General features: G+C 51.4%; 1 protein-coding gene across 4 annotated transcripts in view; it reads right to left on the minus strand.

The window, feature by feature from the left end:
* Window positions 1–16,373, minus strand: part of LOC119952085 (gamma-aminobutyric acid receptor subunit gamma-4-like) — a 409,052-nt gene that overhangs the window by 60,210 nt on the left and 332,469 nt on the right. For 3 of the 4 annotated variants that reach the window (XR_005457758.1, XR_005457757.1, XM_038775632.1), the window contains exon 7: window positions 7,182–7,334. The exons of the other annotated variant lie outside the window; for it this stretch is intronic. Coding sequence is in view for 1 of the 3 variants with exons in the window: in XM_038775632.1 (XP_038631560.1) it covers window positions 7,182–7,334 (153 nt within the window). In the remaining 2 variants the exon portion in view is untranslated. The remainder of the gene's footprint in view (window positions 1–7,181; window positions 7,335–16,373) is intronic. 4 annotated transcript variants of the gene reach the window in all.

The raw sequence follows: 16,373 nt of genomic DNA on the forward strand, positions 1-16,373 counted from the left end.
ATCTTTTAGCTCTAATAATTTTCTCAGAACCCTTTTCCTGATGATAGTTTTAAATTCCTCCCTCTCTTTTGACTCTTGATTGACAATTATTTCTGGAATGTTTCATGTATCCTCTACAGTGAAGACAGATAAAAATGTCTGTTTAGTTCACCGCCATTTCCTTATTTTGCATAATTAATTCCCAGACTCACTCTCGAGAGGACCAACGTTCACTTAGTTACTCTTTTCTTTTTTTAAATGCCAGTTTTTATATTTCTTAGTTAACTTTCTCTTGTACTCTAAGTTATCCCTCTTATTTTTCTTATAGTCATTCTTTACTGTGTTTAATACTCTGTCCAATCTTCTGACCAACCACTAAACTTTGCAGAATCATGCGCTTTTTCATTCAATTTGATTCTTAGCTAGCACCAGTTGGTGCACCCGTCCCTTAAGAGTCTTTCTTTGTCATTGGAATGTATCTTTGCTGAGTTTTATGAAATCTCCCCTTAAATGTTTGCTGCTGCACCTCTATTGGCCTACCCCTTAACCCAATTTCCAAGTTCACTTTAGCAAGCTCTGACCCATACTCTCAGAAATCACCCTTATTTCAGTTTAAAACACTAGTCTTAGGCCCAATCTTCTCTCCCTCAATCTGAATGTGAACTTCATTCATGTTATGATCGCTGCTACCCAGGAGCACCTTTACCAATAAAGTCTGTCTTGTTGCACACTACCAGATCTAGTATAGCCTGCTCTCTCCCTCCCCCTCCAACAGCAAGTTCCTCTCAACGGCATGGTGGAACAGTGGTTAGCACTTCTACCTCACAGCACCAGGGACCCGGGTTCAATTCCGCTCTTTCATAACTGTCTGCGTGGAGTTTGCACTTTCTCCCTGTCTTTGCGTGTGTTTCCTTCGGGTGCTCCGGTTTCCTCCCACAGTTCAAAGATGTGCAGGTCAGGTGGATTGGCCATGCTAAATTTCCCCTTAGTGTCCAAAGGTGTGCAAGTTAGGTGGGGTTAGGGGAATAGGATGGGGGAGTGTGTGTAGGTAGGGTGTTCCTTCAGAGGGTTGGTGAAGACTCGATGGGCCAAATGGCTTATTTCTGCACTGTCATGATTCTATGGAGTTATATGGAGCCCTGAGCAGATGTCCTAAATCTTGACACGAGGCAAAAAAACAAAGCCTTCTAGACCCTCGTTCTTGGCTGCAGGGAACAGTGTTTATCCCTCCCACTACACTGTCTCCTTTATTACATTCCTCTAACTCCTTCTACTTGATTGGCTCCTTGTGTCATGGTGCCATGATCATTTTATTCATCTACCCACCATAGAAACATAGAAAATAGGAGAAGCTAATTTGGCCTTTCGCGGCTGCTCCGTCATTTAATCTGATCAAAGCAGACCCTCTATCTCAACACCATGCTCCTTCACTCTCCCCATACCCCTTGATTAATTTAGAGTCTAGAAATCTATCTAAATCTTAAATATATTCAGTAACCTGGCCTCCATAGCCTTCTGTGGTAAAGGATTCCACAGGTTCACCATCCTCTGAGTGAAGACATTTCTCCTCATCTCAATCCTAAATGGCCTACCCGCATCTTGAGATTGTGACCTCTTGCTCTAGACAGCACGGTAGCATTGTGGATAGTCCAATTGCTTCACAGCTCCAGGGTCCCAGGATCGATTCCGGCTTGGGTCACTGTCTGTGCGGAGTCTGCACATCCTCCCCGTGTGTGCGTGGGTTTTCTCCGGGTGCTCCGGTTTCCTCCCACAGTCCAAAGATGTGCAGGTTAGGTGGATTGGCCATGATAAATTGCCCTTAGTGTCCAAAATTGCCCTTAGTGTTGGGTGGGGTTACTGGGTTATGGGGCTATGGGGATAGGGTGGAGGTGTTGACCTTAGGTAGGGTGCTCTTTCCAAGAGCCGGTGCAGACTCGATAGGCCGAATGGCCTCCTTCTGCACTGTAAAGTCTAGATAATCTACAAAAGTCTATGATAATCTATGACACCCTCAGCTAGAGGAAGCATTATCCCTGCATCCAGCCTGTCCAGATCTGTCAGAACTCTATACCTTTCAATGAGATCCCCTTTCATTCTTCTAAATTCCAGTGAATAGTGGCCTAGTCAAACCAATCTCTCCTCATATGACAAATCTGGCATCCCAGAAATCATTCTGATGAACTTTTGCTGCACTCCCCCCATAGTAAGTATATTCTTTCTTAGATAAGGAGAACAAAACTGCACATCAAGTCCCCGCCATCATCCACATATGCTGCAAAACCTTAAACCAATTGGACAATTGCAAGGGCTGAGGCTCGTTCTCGATCCTCATACCTGCCTCATAGAACATAGAACATTACAGCTCAGTACAGGCTCTTCGGCCCTCGTTGTTGCGCCGACCTGTGAAACCAATCTAATGCCCATCTACACTATTCCCTTATCATCCATATGCCTATCCAATAACCATTTGAATGCCCTTAGTGTTGGCGAGTCCACTACTGTTGCAGGCAGGGCATTCCACGCCCTCACTACTCTCTGAGTCAAGAATCTACTTCTGACATCTGTCCTATATCTATCTCCCCTCAATTTAAAGCTATGTCCCCTCGTGCTGGACATCACCATCCGAGGAAAAAGGCTCTCAATGTGCACCCTATCTAATCCTCTGATCATCTTGTATGCCTCAATTAAGTCACCTCTTAACCTTCTTCTCTCTAACGAAAACAACCTCAAGTCCTTCAGCCTTTCCTCGTAAGATCTTCCCTCCATACCAGGCAACATCCTTGTAAATCTCCACTGTACCCTTTCCAATCCTTCCACATCCTTCCTATAATGCGGCGACCAGAACTGCACACAATACTCCAAATGTGGCCACACCAGGGTTTTGTACAACTGCAACATGACCTCATGGCTCCGAAACTCAATTCCTCTACCAATAAAAGCTAACACACCGTACGCCTTCTTAACAACCCTCTCAACCTGGGTGGCAACTTTCAGGGATCTATGGACATGGACACCGATATCTCTTTCCTAGTCCACACTACCAAGAATCTTACCATTAGCCCAGTACTCTGTCTTCCTGCTATTCCTTCCAAAATGAATCACCTCACACTTTTCTGCATTAAACTCCATTTTCCACCTGTCAGCCTAGCTCTGCAGCTTACCTATGTCCCTCTGTAACTTGTAACATCCTTCTGCACTGTCCACAACTCCACCGACTTTAGTGTCATCTGCAAATTTACTCACCCATCCTTCTGCGCCCTCCTCCAGGTCATTTATAAAAATGACAAACAGCAGCGGCCCCAAAACAGATCCTTGTGGTACACCACTAGTAACTGGACACCAGTCTGAACATTTCCCATCAACCACCACCCTTTGTCTTCTATCAGCTAGCCAATTTCTGATCCAAACTGCTAAATCACCCTGAATCCCATGTCTCTGTATTTTCTGCAATAGCCTACCATGGGGAACCTTATCAAACGCTTTACTGAAATCCATATACACCACATCAACTGCTTTACCCTCATCCACCTGTTTGGTCACCTTCTCAAAGAACTCAATAAGGTTCGTGAGGCACGACCCACCCTTTACAAAACCATGTTGACTATCTCTAATCAAATTATTCCTTTCCAGAAGATTATACATCCTATCTCTTATAAACCTTTCCAAGACTTTTCCCACAACAGAAGTAAGGCTCACTGGTCTATAGTTACCGGGGTTATCTCTACTCCCCTTCTTGAACAAGGGGTCAACATTTGCTATCCTCCAGTCTTCTGGCACTATTCCTGTAGACAAAAATGACTTAAAGATCAAAGCCAAAGGCTCAGCAATCTCCTCCCTAGCTTCCCAGAGAATCCTATCCGGCCCAGGGGACTTATCTATTTTCACACTTTCCAGAATCGCTAACACCTCCTCCTTATGAACCTCAAGCCCTTCTAGTCTAGTAGCCTATATTCTCAGTATTCTCCTCGACAACTTTTTCCTGTGTGAATACGGACGGAAAATACTCATTTAGCACCTCTCCTATCTCCTCGGACTCCACGCACAACTTCCCACTACTGTCCTTGACTGGCCCTACTCTTACCCTAGTCAATCTTTTATTCTTGACACTCTCGCCTAATTCACAGTCAGAACTCTCCTGTTATTGAACACTAACCAAATCAAATGATCTATTCATTTTTTAAAATATTTTTTATTCTCCTCCTTTTTCACATTTTCTTCCAAATTCATACCAAACAATAAACACCAATCAGTCACGAATGTAATGTCAATCCCCATATCAATAACAACGATTCCATAGTTTGTGCCCCCCCCACCCCCCCCACCCCTGCAACATTCACACACATCTTCCACCCCCTCAAAGAGCCAGCTCATCCTCGCCCTTGTAAGGTGTGCTCTAGACACCACCATCTGTATCAGCCCCAACCTCCCACAAAAGGTTCAGCCTCTGGAGCACCTCACACCAGAACCCCTCCTCCATACCCTCACCCAACTCTTCCTCCCACTATGTCTTGATCCCTTCTAACGGCTCTGTCTCCTCCTCCAAAATAGCCAAAGTCCTCCACCAAAACAGCCCCGTAAACCAAAAGATCTATTCTAAGGTGTGTGTTGGATTCAACAGTTATAGTGGGGCGGTCCTTTAAAATATTAGCTAAAATATACTGGAAAATAAAATGTTTCTTGAAAATTATTGAATTTGTAGAAATATGAGTAAGTTATAAAGTTGGCTGAACTTTTGAATACTGACCATGACTGTCTCAACTGTTGTGAATAATGTACTGCAAATAAGCAATATGAGGGTACAGTCAACGAACAATCTCGTAACTGAGACCAAACATGACAAAGGGAGTTTGAACGTGGGACAAGAGTCGTAGGAAAAATCATTAATTTGGAGTAATTGGTTAATGTTTAATTAACCAATTGCCTGTTAAGTGACTGATACTTTCCTGATCGAATCAAGGATCAATAAAACTAAGAAAGGGGCTAAACACAGATAAGAATTCCCTGAAGAACGTGATCCATTTGACTGATTAGAGAGAAGAGTATTAGCCGTCAGAGAACCCTTGAAGCATTCGTGAAAATTACTTTTAAAAAGGCCTTTTGTTGAAATGACTTTTAGAACATAGAACAGTACAGGCCCTTCGGCCCTCGATGTTGTGCCAAGCAATGATCACCCTACTTAAACCCACATAATCCGTATACCCGTAACCCAACAATCCCCCCATTAACCTTACACTACGGGCAATTTAGCATGGCCAATCCACCTAACCCGCACATCTTTGGACTGTGGGAGGAAACCGGAGGAAACCCACGCACACAGGGGGAGGACGTGCAGACTCCACACAGACAGTGACCCAGCCAGGAATCGAACCTGGGACCCTGGAGCTGTGAAGCATTGATGCTAACCACCATGCTACCGTGAGGCCCCTTTTAACTTGTAAATCTGGAGTCACTATTATTTTGAAGCGTTTGCTTTCACTCTTCAGTGTCTCAAGGATATTTGAATGTATTCACATAGCTTTTCGATTTAATTTTGTGTAAATGTACCAGGATGAGTTCTTAAAGAAACAAACAGTGCTTCGTCTATCTAGTCAACCGGGCTGAGACCAGGGGCGGGATTCTCCGACCCCCTGCTGGGTCGGAGAATCCCCGGGGGGACGGATGAATCCTGCCCCGCCGCCCCGACGTTGGCTGCCTTAATCTCCGGTGCCAGTTTTTGGGCAGAGATCACGCCACGCCAGTCGGGGGCCATTGGCAGCACGCCCCCCCCCCCCGACAATTCTCCGGGCCCCAAAGGGCTGAGCGGCCGTCCGTTTCTGGCTAGTCCCGCCGGTGTGGATTAGACATGGTCCCACATGGCGGGACCTGGCTGGTAAGTCGGCTGGTGCGGTCCTCGGGGGGGGGGAGGGGGGGGGGGGCGCGGGGGGATCCGACCCCCGGGGGGGCCTCCACAGTGGGCGGGCCTGTGCCATGGGGGCACTCCTCCCTTCCGCGCCAGCCCCTGTAGGGCTCCGCCATGGCTGGCGCAAAGAAGACAACCCCCTGTGCATGCGCCAGAATACGCCGGCGGTTCTGCGCATGCACGAGGTCACGCCATGCCAGATTCGACGCATGCGCTAACTTGCGCAGTCCCTTTGGGGGCTGTTGACGCCGGAGTGGTTTGTGCCGGTTTTCCCGCTGGTGGGCGCACAGGAGAAATCCCGCCTCTGATCTTTGAGCGAGAGATAAGAAGAATCTTACTGTGTGTGACCGCTCCTTAATTCTTTGGTTAGGATTGAATTGATGCTCTGTTTACCATTCCTCCATCTATAAAGCCCAAGTTATGGTTCATCCCTTTACTGCAGCCCTCTGTCCTCTGACAGGTCCCTTTATCCAATCTCCCAAATCTAACTCCAGTTTTGTGTCATCAGTGTTAAATATCTTTTCACAATCGCATCTTCCCACATTTATCCACATCTCCATCTCATCAGTTTTGACCCGAATTCTACGCAGATTTGATTGTCTGTTTCCATTTCCTTCCGGACTCTTCAGGCTTGGTATCATCTACAAACCTGGAGAGCAATGCTTCTGTACCAATATTCAAATCAAGTATGTACGTGGTTAAAAAGCAGCTGCTCCAAACTGATCCATGAGCAACTCAGGTTTCCCTCCAGGTCACTCACCAACCTGACTTGGAAATATATCGCCGTTCCTTCACTGCGGCTGGGTCAAAATCCTGGAACTCCCTTCGTAACTGTGCATGTACCTATACCACAGGGACTGCAGGGGTTCAAGAAGGCAGCTCACCACCACCTTCTCAAGGGCAAATACAACTGGGCAATAAAATACTTTGTCCTTGCTGATTGAACTCCAGGGAGAATCATGCTGCTCAGTCAAGATACAACACACTTCAAAAGAGCACCAGAAATAGCGTGTCTCGCAATCTATTCAATCAATCTCTAACTTGGCACTTCATCAAAGACATTGTCACATTTATTTCATTCCTAATTAGAATAATGGATGTCAACATGGAACCTTCTGTGACTCTCTAAAATGTGGGCTGATTGCCAATCTATCCAGAGTGAAGAGTGTTAATGTCCACTGACTCCATATGTCATATACTAAAGGAAGATTTTCTCCCCTTTATTCATTGCCTCACATTATCTCATCCTCCACATTAGCCATCCTTTACAATTCATATTTCCTTGTCAATGTCATATTCTTACCAAGTGTGGTCCTGGCAGGAGTTGAATCCCTCTTGATCCAAAATGAGACCCATGATAGGACAACAGTTAGAATACAGGGAATGTAGGTTTGTATAGCAAAATATCCCATTCTTCGACTTAAATCAAAGTAAACGATCATCAGAGTGTAGTCCCCTGATCAAAAAGAATGAAGAATAGAATTAATTTGGTCATCTCTCTGCATTCTAAGTGCTCAGAACAAACATTCCATATCATTTCTGATATCTAAATGATCGTTGTCACGTATGAATCCAAATTTCACATTTTCGATTAAGTGCTCACCGAAGTCCAATTAGAGCAGGATGTCTGAAGACCCATCACATGATAACTCTTTCTCAGGATCTCAGATCTGTCAAGCTCTCAAAGGCCTTTCACATTCTCAGCTGATTTCCTGACTGATTTTCCAGTTTTAACACTGATCACATTGTTGGCAGCTTTGACTATGAGGATTTGCTCATGTCCACTCATTTAAACATTTACAATGTTTGTTGATCTGTCAGAGTCACTGCATGGAAGGTCAGCGTTCAGGGTCAGTGTATGCCTGTCAGGGTCAGTGTATTCAGAGCTGTTGTTTTCTGTCAGGTCAGTGTTTTCAGGGTCAGTGTATATCTGTCAGGGTCAGTGTATATCTGTCAGGGTCAGCGTATTCACAGCCATATCTGTCACGGTCTGTGGGCGCGATTCTCCGCAAATGCGGAGAGTCGTAAAGGCTGCCATGAGCCTCCGCGCCCCCATGCGCGGATGACGTCATCACGCATATGCGTCAAACCCGCGCATGCGCAGGCCGTCATGCCCCTCAGCCGCCCTGCGGGGCGGCGGAGGAACAAAGAGGTGCCCACCGATCGCGGGCCCATGCCACCCTTGGCACGGGCGTGGTGCGGCCGTGCCGATCGGTGCCATGGTTGTCCGGAACGGCACTTTGCGGCCGTTTTCACAAACGGTGAGAGCAGGTGTGTTTGCGTTCGTGAAAACGGCCCATCGGCAAAGGGAGAATCGCTGTTCGCCGTAATAAACGGCGAGCAGCGATTCGTGTCGTGGGGCGGCCGTGGGGGGGGGGGGGGGGGGGAGAATAGCGGGAGGTCGGGAAAAATGTCGGGAAGGCCCTCCCGCTATTCTCTGACCCGTCGTGGGCAGCGGAGAATCGCGCCCTGTGTATTCAGGGTCAGTGTATGTCTGTCAGTGTCAACGTATTCAGAGCCATTGTATATCTGTCAAGGTCAGTGCATTCAGGGTCAGGGTCCGTGTACTCGGGATCAGTGAATATCCTTCAGGGTCAGGGTACTTAGGTCAATATATGCCTGTCAGGGTCAGTGTATATCTGTCAGGATCAATGGCCAGGATTCTCCGACCCGGTGCCCCAACGCCAGCTTCCCTATTGTCCGGCGCCAATTCGCGGGCGCCCGTGGGATTCCCGCTGCACTGGTCATGGGCCGTTGACAGCAGCCGCCGCCACCTGTGATTCTCCGGGCCCCGATGGGCCGGGTAATACCGCCGGCATGGATTACTCAGGTCCCACATGGCGGGACCTGGAAGGTGAGTCTGCAGGGGCCGTCCTGGATGGGGGAGCGGGGTGATCCAACTCCAGCGGGGGCCCCCATGATGGCCTGGTCTGCGATCAGGGCCTACCGATCAGCGGGCAGGCTGGTTCCTATTTTAATCTGCGCTGGGCCCCTGTAGGGCTCCACCATATTGCCCGGGGGCTGGCGCGGAGAAGGGAACCCCCGCGCACGCGTGGAAATACACCGGCCGTAGCGCGCATACGCAGAAAAACGCTGCGATGTGCGAACTCGCATGGCCGTTCTGCGCTGGCTGGAGCTGCGGGGACCACTCCAGCGGCAACCCAGCCCCCTAGGAAGCGGAGAATTCCTCGCTTTCGGGAACCGTTGACGCCAGAGTGGGTGGCGCCGGATTTCACGCCGGCATGGGGACATAGCCCCATTATTAGAGAATCCCACCTAATGTATTCAGCTTAGTGTTTACCTGTCAGCTAGAAAACTATCATGTGGACTGGTTTTTCACTGGCCATATTCACACTGTAAAGGAAAGGGTCAAATGTTGCAAGCTTCAAATATGAGATTTGGATGGACGGACAAACTTAAACAAAGATCCACGTTTCATGTCTGAGACTTGGCACCAGTTTAAAGAGATGATGAATATACTGACCTGGAAGATGTGCACTGACGCAGAATACACTGACCCTGATAGATATACCTACCTTGACAAGTATATTCTGACAGATACACTAACCCTTATTTTTTTTTAATAAATAATTTTTATTGAAGTTTTTACAAAATACAAAATATAAACATCATAACTCTATTAACATACACCGGCGGTGACACCCTGTAAACAATGCCCCCCAGCTGCAAGAGCAACTTCAAACAAAAGGAAAAAAAAATAGAAACCAAAAGACAGAGAAAAGAGAAAAAAAAGGGAGAGAGATAGCACCCTCCACAAACCCATGTGTACAGTTCTCCCTCCCCCCCATCCTTACCCCCCCCCCCCCACCCCGGGTTGCTGCTTCTGTCGGCCTATTTCCCTACCGTTTCGCCAGGAAGTCCAGAAAGGGCTGCCACCGCCTGAAAAACCCTTGCACTGATCCCCTCAGGGCAAATTTCACCCTCTCCAATTTAATGAACCCCGCCATATCCGAGATCCAGACTCCCATGCTGGGGGGCCTCGCATCCTTCCACTGGAGCAAGAGGCCAGGGACCTCTTACTAGGGACGCAAAGGCCAGGACCCCGTCCTCTATCGCCTCCTGCACTCCCGGCTCCACTGCAACCCCAAAAATTGCGAGTCCCCAGCCTGGCTCGACCCTGGATCCCACCACCCTCGACACCGTCTTTGCTACCCCTTTCCAAAACTCCCCCACCGCTGGGCACGCCCAAAACATATGGGCGTGGTTTGCTGGGCTCCCCGAGTACCTAGCACACCTGTCCTCACCCCCGAAAAACCTACTCATCCTTGTCCCAGTCATGTGGGCTCGATGCAGCACCTTGAACTGTATAAGGCTAAGCCTCGCACAGGAAGAGGAGGAATTCACTCTCTCCAGGGCATCCGCCCACGTCCCCTTCTCAATCTCCTCACCCAGCTCCTCTTCCCATTTACCCTTCAGTTCCTCCACCGAGGCCTCGTCTACCTCCTGCATTACCCGGTATATGTCCGAAATCCTCCCTCCTCCAACCCACACCCCCGAGAGCACCCTGTCCCATACCCCACGTGGGGGCAACAAGGGGAACCCCTCCATCTGCCGCCTGGCAAACGCCCTAACGTGCATGTACCGAAACATGTTCCCCGGGGGGAGCCCAAACTTCCCCTCTAACTCCCCCAAGCTCGCAAACCTCCCCTCCACAAACAGGTCCCTCAACCTCCTAACCCCTGCCCTGTGCCAGCCCCGGAATCCGCCATCAATGCTCCCTGGGACGAACCGATGGTTCCCCCGTATCGGGGCCTCCGTCGAGCCCCCCATTTCTCCTCTGTGCTGTCTCCATTGCCCCCAAATTTTGAGGGTAGCCACCACCACCGGGCTTGTGGTACACCTCGTTGGAGGGAGCGGCAACGGCGCCGTTACTAGCGCTTCCAGGCTCGTGCCCACACAAGACGCCGCCTCCATCCTCTTCCACGCTGCCCCCTCCTCGCCCATTACCCACTTACGCACCATTGCTGCGTTGGCAGCCCAGTAGTATCCACAGAGGTTGGGCAATGCCAGTCCCCCCCTATCCCTGCCTCGTTCCAGGAACACTCTTCGAACCCTTGGAGTCCCATGCGCCCACACAAATCCCATGATACTGCTGTTGACCCTCCTGAAAAAGGCCTTTGGGATAAAGATGGTGAGGCACTGGAACAAGAACAAAAACCTCGGGAGCACCGTCATTTTAACGGACTGCACCCTCCCCGCCAGTGACAGCGGTAACATATCCCACCTCTTAAACTCCTCCTCCATCTGCTCCACCAACCTTGTGAGGTTGAGCTTGTGCAGGGCCCCCCAACTCCCAGCCACCTGGACCCCAAGGTACCTGAAGCTCTTCCCTGCCTGCTTCAGTGGGAGCCTACCAATCCCCTCCTCTTGATCCCCCTCACCACAATGATGTTTGTGGATGCACCACAAACACCTCGCTCTTGCCCAGGTTCAGCTTATACCCCGAGAAACCCCCGAATTCTCCAAGGATCCTCATCACCTCCGGCACCCCCCCCCCCCCCCACCCCCCGGGTCCGCCACATACAGCAGCAGGTCGTCCGCGTACAGTGACACGCGATGCTCCTCCCCCCCACCCCGCACCATGCCCCTCCAGTTCCCTGACTCCCTCAATGCCATGGCCAGGGGCTCAATTGCCAGCGCGAAGAGCAAGGGGGACAGGGGGCACCCCTGTCTCTTCCCCCGATGCAGCCAAAAGTACTCCGACCTCCTCCTATTTGTGGCTACACTTGCCATCGGGGCCTTGTAGAGCAGCCTCACCCACCGAATAAACCCCTCCCCAAACCCAAACCTCTCCAACACCTCCCACAAGTACTCCCACTCCACCCTATCGAAGGCCTTCTCCGCGTCCAACGCCACCACTATCTCCGTTTCCTCTTCCACCGCCGGCATCAGAATGACATTGAGGAGTCTTCGCACATTTGTGTTCAGCTGCCTTCCCTTCACAAACCCCGTCTGGCCCTCATGTATGATCCCCCGGCACACAATCCTCTATTCTAATGGCCAGGATCTTTGCCAGCAGCTTAGCATCGGCGTTCAGCAACGAAATCAGCCTATATGATCCACACTGCAGAGGGTCCTTGTCCCGCTTCAGGATCAAGGAAATCACACCCGCGACATAGTTGGGGGCAAAGCCCCCCCCTCCCATGCCTCGTTAAAGGTCCGGACCAACAGGGGGCCCAACAGGTCCAAATACTTTTTATAGAATTCCGCCGGAAACCCGTCCGGCCCCGGCGCCTTCCCCGACTGCATGCTCCCTATCCCTTTGACAACCTCCTCCAACTCGATCGGCGCCCCTAGTCCCTCCACCCTCTCCTCTTCCACCCTCGGGAAACGCAACCTGTCCAGGAAGCGCCCCATTCCACCCTCCTCCACCGGGGGCTCAGACCGGTACAGTTCCCCATAAAAGTCCCTGAAGACTCCATTGACCTCTACCCCCCTCCGCACCACCTTCCCGGCGCTATCCCTCACTCCCCCAATCTCCCTGGCCGCGTCTCGCTTCCGGAGCTGGTGCGCCAGCATCCTGCTCGCCTTCTCCCTGTGTTCATACACCGCCCCCTGTGCTTTCCTCCACTGGGCTTCCGCCTTTCTGGTTATCAGTAGGTCAAATCTGGCCTGAAGGCTACGCCTCTCCCCCAGCAATCCCTCCTCTGGGGCCTCCGCATATCTCCTATCCACCTGCACCATCTCCCCTATCAGTCTCTCCCTCTCCCTCTGCTCCCCCCTCTCCCTATGGGTTCGGATGGAGATCAATTCTACCCTCATCACCGCCTTCAATGCCTCCCAGACCGTCCCCACCCGAACCTCCCCGTTATCATTGGCCTCGAGGTATCTCTCAATACACCCCCGGACCCTCCCGGCCACCTCCTCCTCTGCCAGCAGCCCCACCTCCATGCGCCAGAACGGACGTTGGTCCCTCTCTTCCCCCAGCCCGAGGTCCACCCAGTGCGGGGCATGATCCGAAATGGCAATGGCGGAGTATTCCACATCCTCCACCCTCGACAGCAGCCCCCTGCTCAGGACAAAAAAGTCAATCCTCGAGTAGGCCTTATGTACATGGGAGAAAAACGAGTATTCCCTGGCCCTTGGCCTCGCAAACCTCCAAGGGTCCACCCCCCCCCATCTGGTCCATAAATCCCCTCAGCACCTTAGCCACCGCCGACCTCCTACCCGTCCGGGACTTGGATCGATCCAATGGGGGATCCAGCACAGTGTTAAAGTCTCCCCCCATGGTCAGGCCCCCCACCTCCAGGACCGGAATGCGGCCCAGCATACGCCGCATGAACCCCGCACCGTCCCAATTTGGGGCATAAACATTCACCAACACTATCCACTCCCCCTGCAGCTTGCCACTCACCATCACGTACCTCCCGCCACTGTCAGCCACCACCTTCAACGCCTCAAACGACACCTTCTTCCCCACCAAGATCGCCACCCCTTTACTCTTCTCGTCCAGCCCTGAGTGGAATACCTGGCCCACCCACCCCTTTCTCAGCCAGACCTGGTCCACCACTCTCAGGTGGGTCTCCTGGAGGATGGCCACATCCGCCTTCAGTCCCTTCAGGTGCGCAACTACTCGGGCCCTTTTGACCGGCCCATTCAGCCCCCTCACATTCCAGGTTATCAGCCGGATCCAAGGGCTCCCTGCCCCCTTCCCCTGCCGATTAGCCATACCCCATCCCTTGCCCACCCCCGGCCAGCGTCCCACGCTCTGCCAGTTTCCCACGGCGGCACCTCCCCCCCTCCAGCACCCCCTGCGACCTCCAGCTCCTTCCTGACCGTTTCAGCAGCAACCCGGTTAACCCCCCCCCCCCCACCCCAGGCTAGGACCCCTCCTAGCTGCGCCCCCCCCATCTATAGCACTCCCGTGAGCCAGCTGTCTTCTGCTGACCCCGGCGGCTCCCGCCCAACTTTCGGCTCCTCCCAACGTGGGACTGCCCCACCTCCATAGTGCCCATCAACCAGTCCACCCTCCCCCGCTCCTGCGCGGGAAAAGAAAACCCCGACCCCGCCCTCTCCCAGCGCGGGGACCCCGCAGAAAGCCCGCGCTTTCGCCCTACTGGGCCCCGCCTCCTCCAGAGCCACTCCCATTGTCAGTCCCCCCCACCAGCTCCCCAAACACCCCGTTTACCCCTCAGTCCAAACCCGTCCACCCAGCTCCTGCTGGAAAACCCATAAAGAAAACACCCGCACGGCATCACCCCACCCATCCTACGGCCACCCCACATCATACCCTAAACCCCGCAAATACACATACAGTATAAATAAATACAGTATTCTACAGCATCCCCCATCCAGGGGACCCTCAGTTTGTGTCCAGTTTCTCGGCTTGCACGAAGGCCCAGGCCTCCTCCGGGGACTCAAAATAGTGGTGCCGATCCTTGTAGGTGACCCACAGACGCACCGGCTGCAGCATTCCAAACTTCACCTTCCGTCTGTGGAGCACTGCCTTCTTCCGGTTAAACCCGGCCCTCCGCCTTGCCACCTCTGCACTCCAGTCCTGGAAGATCCGCACCTCCGTGTTTTCCCATTTGCTGCTCCGCTCCTTCTTGGCCCACCGGAGCACACACTCACGATCCACGAACCGGTGGAACCTCACCAACACCGCCCGCGGCGGCTCGTTCGCCTTTGGCCTCCTAGCCAGAATTCTGTGGGCCTCCTCCAACTCCAGGGGCCCCTGGAAGGACCCAGCCCCCATCAGCGTGTTCAGCATCATCACCACATAGGCCGCTAGGTCGGACCCCTCCAGCCCCTCCGTGAGGCCCAGGATCCGTAAATTCTTCCTCCTCGACCGGTTGTCCAACTCCTCGAACCGCTCCTGCCATCTTTTATGGAGCGCCTCGTGCACCTCCACCTTCCCCACCACGGCCACGACCTCGTCCTCCCTCTCGGCGGCTTGCTGCTGCAGCTCCCGGATCGTAGCCCCCTGGGCTGTCTGGGTCTCCATCAGTTCCCTGTTGGTTACCTTGATGGACTCCAGCAGCTCCACTTTCAGATCCTGGAAGCAGCGCAGCAGAGTCGTTCTTCAGTTCTTCAAAACTTTCGCCGGCGCCATTTTGTCCTTCGGGTCCCGATGTTCTCCAAGAGTTTTTCCTCCCGATTCTCTCCCTGCTCCGCTCCTGGTCTGCATCATAGGACCTCTGGGGCGACTCCTGGCCTCTTCCCCCGTCGGGATTTGCCTCTCAAGCTCCGTTGGGTGCCTTTAAAAAAGCCCCGAAGTCCGTTTTTTTCGGGAGCCTCCGAAAGTGCGGCTCAGCTGGTCATTGCCGCTACCGGAAGTCCACTAACCCTTATTGATATACACTTACCCAGAACACACTGACCCCGACTCATTATACACTGACCCAGAACACACTGACCATCACAGTCCAAAGATGTGCAGGTTAGGTGGATTGACCATGCTAAATTGCCCTTAATGTGCAAAAAGATTAGATTGGGTTATAGGGATAGGGTGGAGGTATGGTCTTAGGTAGGGTGCTCTTTCCAAGGACCGGTGCAGACTCAATGGGCCGAATGGCCTCATTATGCACTGTAATTTCTATGATTCTATGATATACACTAACCAAGAACACACTGACCCTTATTGATATAACACTGACCCAGAAAGCACTGACCCTTACTGATATAAACTGACCCAGAACACACTGACCCTGACAGATATACACTGACCCTGGCTGATATACACTAACCCAGAACACACTGACCCTAACCGAAGCTTGGTGAAGGAGATACAGCCTGAGTGAGTGAGCACAGTCAGAGTGGGAATTGGAACTTGGTAATTTGGGCACTATGGTAATTCGGTGCGGAGTGGGAGGAGGTGCTGTTTCCCTTATTGTTCTGTTTTATTCTTTTGGCTTTGTAACTGGTCATCAGCAGGGAGAGATCCAGAGTTCACTCCGGGAAGCAGAGAGAAAACCAGGGAGCACCCTGGGAAGGTAGGTGATAAATCTTACCCCCAGGTTCCAGCGGCTTTCATTTCCGGGAGCGAGAGAGAGAGAGAGCCGGGGAGCAGCTTGGGAACAGGTAAGTGATAGATATTCTGCTATTCTGAGTGATCCGACTTGGGGGGAATCTGAAAAGTGACGTCACAGGAAAGCTGGGACCTGATTGGCTGATAGGGAATCTGCACTAAATTTAAAAATTAAACATTGTTAAATTAATTAAACATAATTAATTAATTACTTACTCATAATTTAGAGGGGTATCTAAGCCAGAGAGCGGAGTGTACTGTATTTATCTTTTACATTTATAGTAGAAATCTAGTGCTCAGAAACATATAGTTAACAGTAACTTTTTTAAAAAAATGTAAATTTAATTTACTAATTAATTAACGCAATATCAATTAGAGGGGTACAGTGCTCTGACTGTGAGATGTGGCAGGTCCAGGAGGCTTCCAGCGTCCTGGATGGCTTCATCTGCTGAAAGTGCATCCAACTAGAGCTCCTCACAGACCGCATGGTTCGGTTGGAGCAGCAGT

The sequence above is a fragment of the Scyliorhinus canicula genome, chromosome 17 (genome assembly GCF_902713615.1).
Source record: "Scyliorhinus canicula chromosome 17, sScyCan1.1, whole genome shotgun sequence".
NCBI classification, from domain to species: domain Eukaryota; kingdom Metazoa; phylum Chordata; class Chondrichthyes; order Carcharhiniformes; family Scyliorhinidae; genus Scyliorhinus; species Scyliorhinus canicula.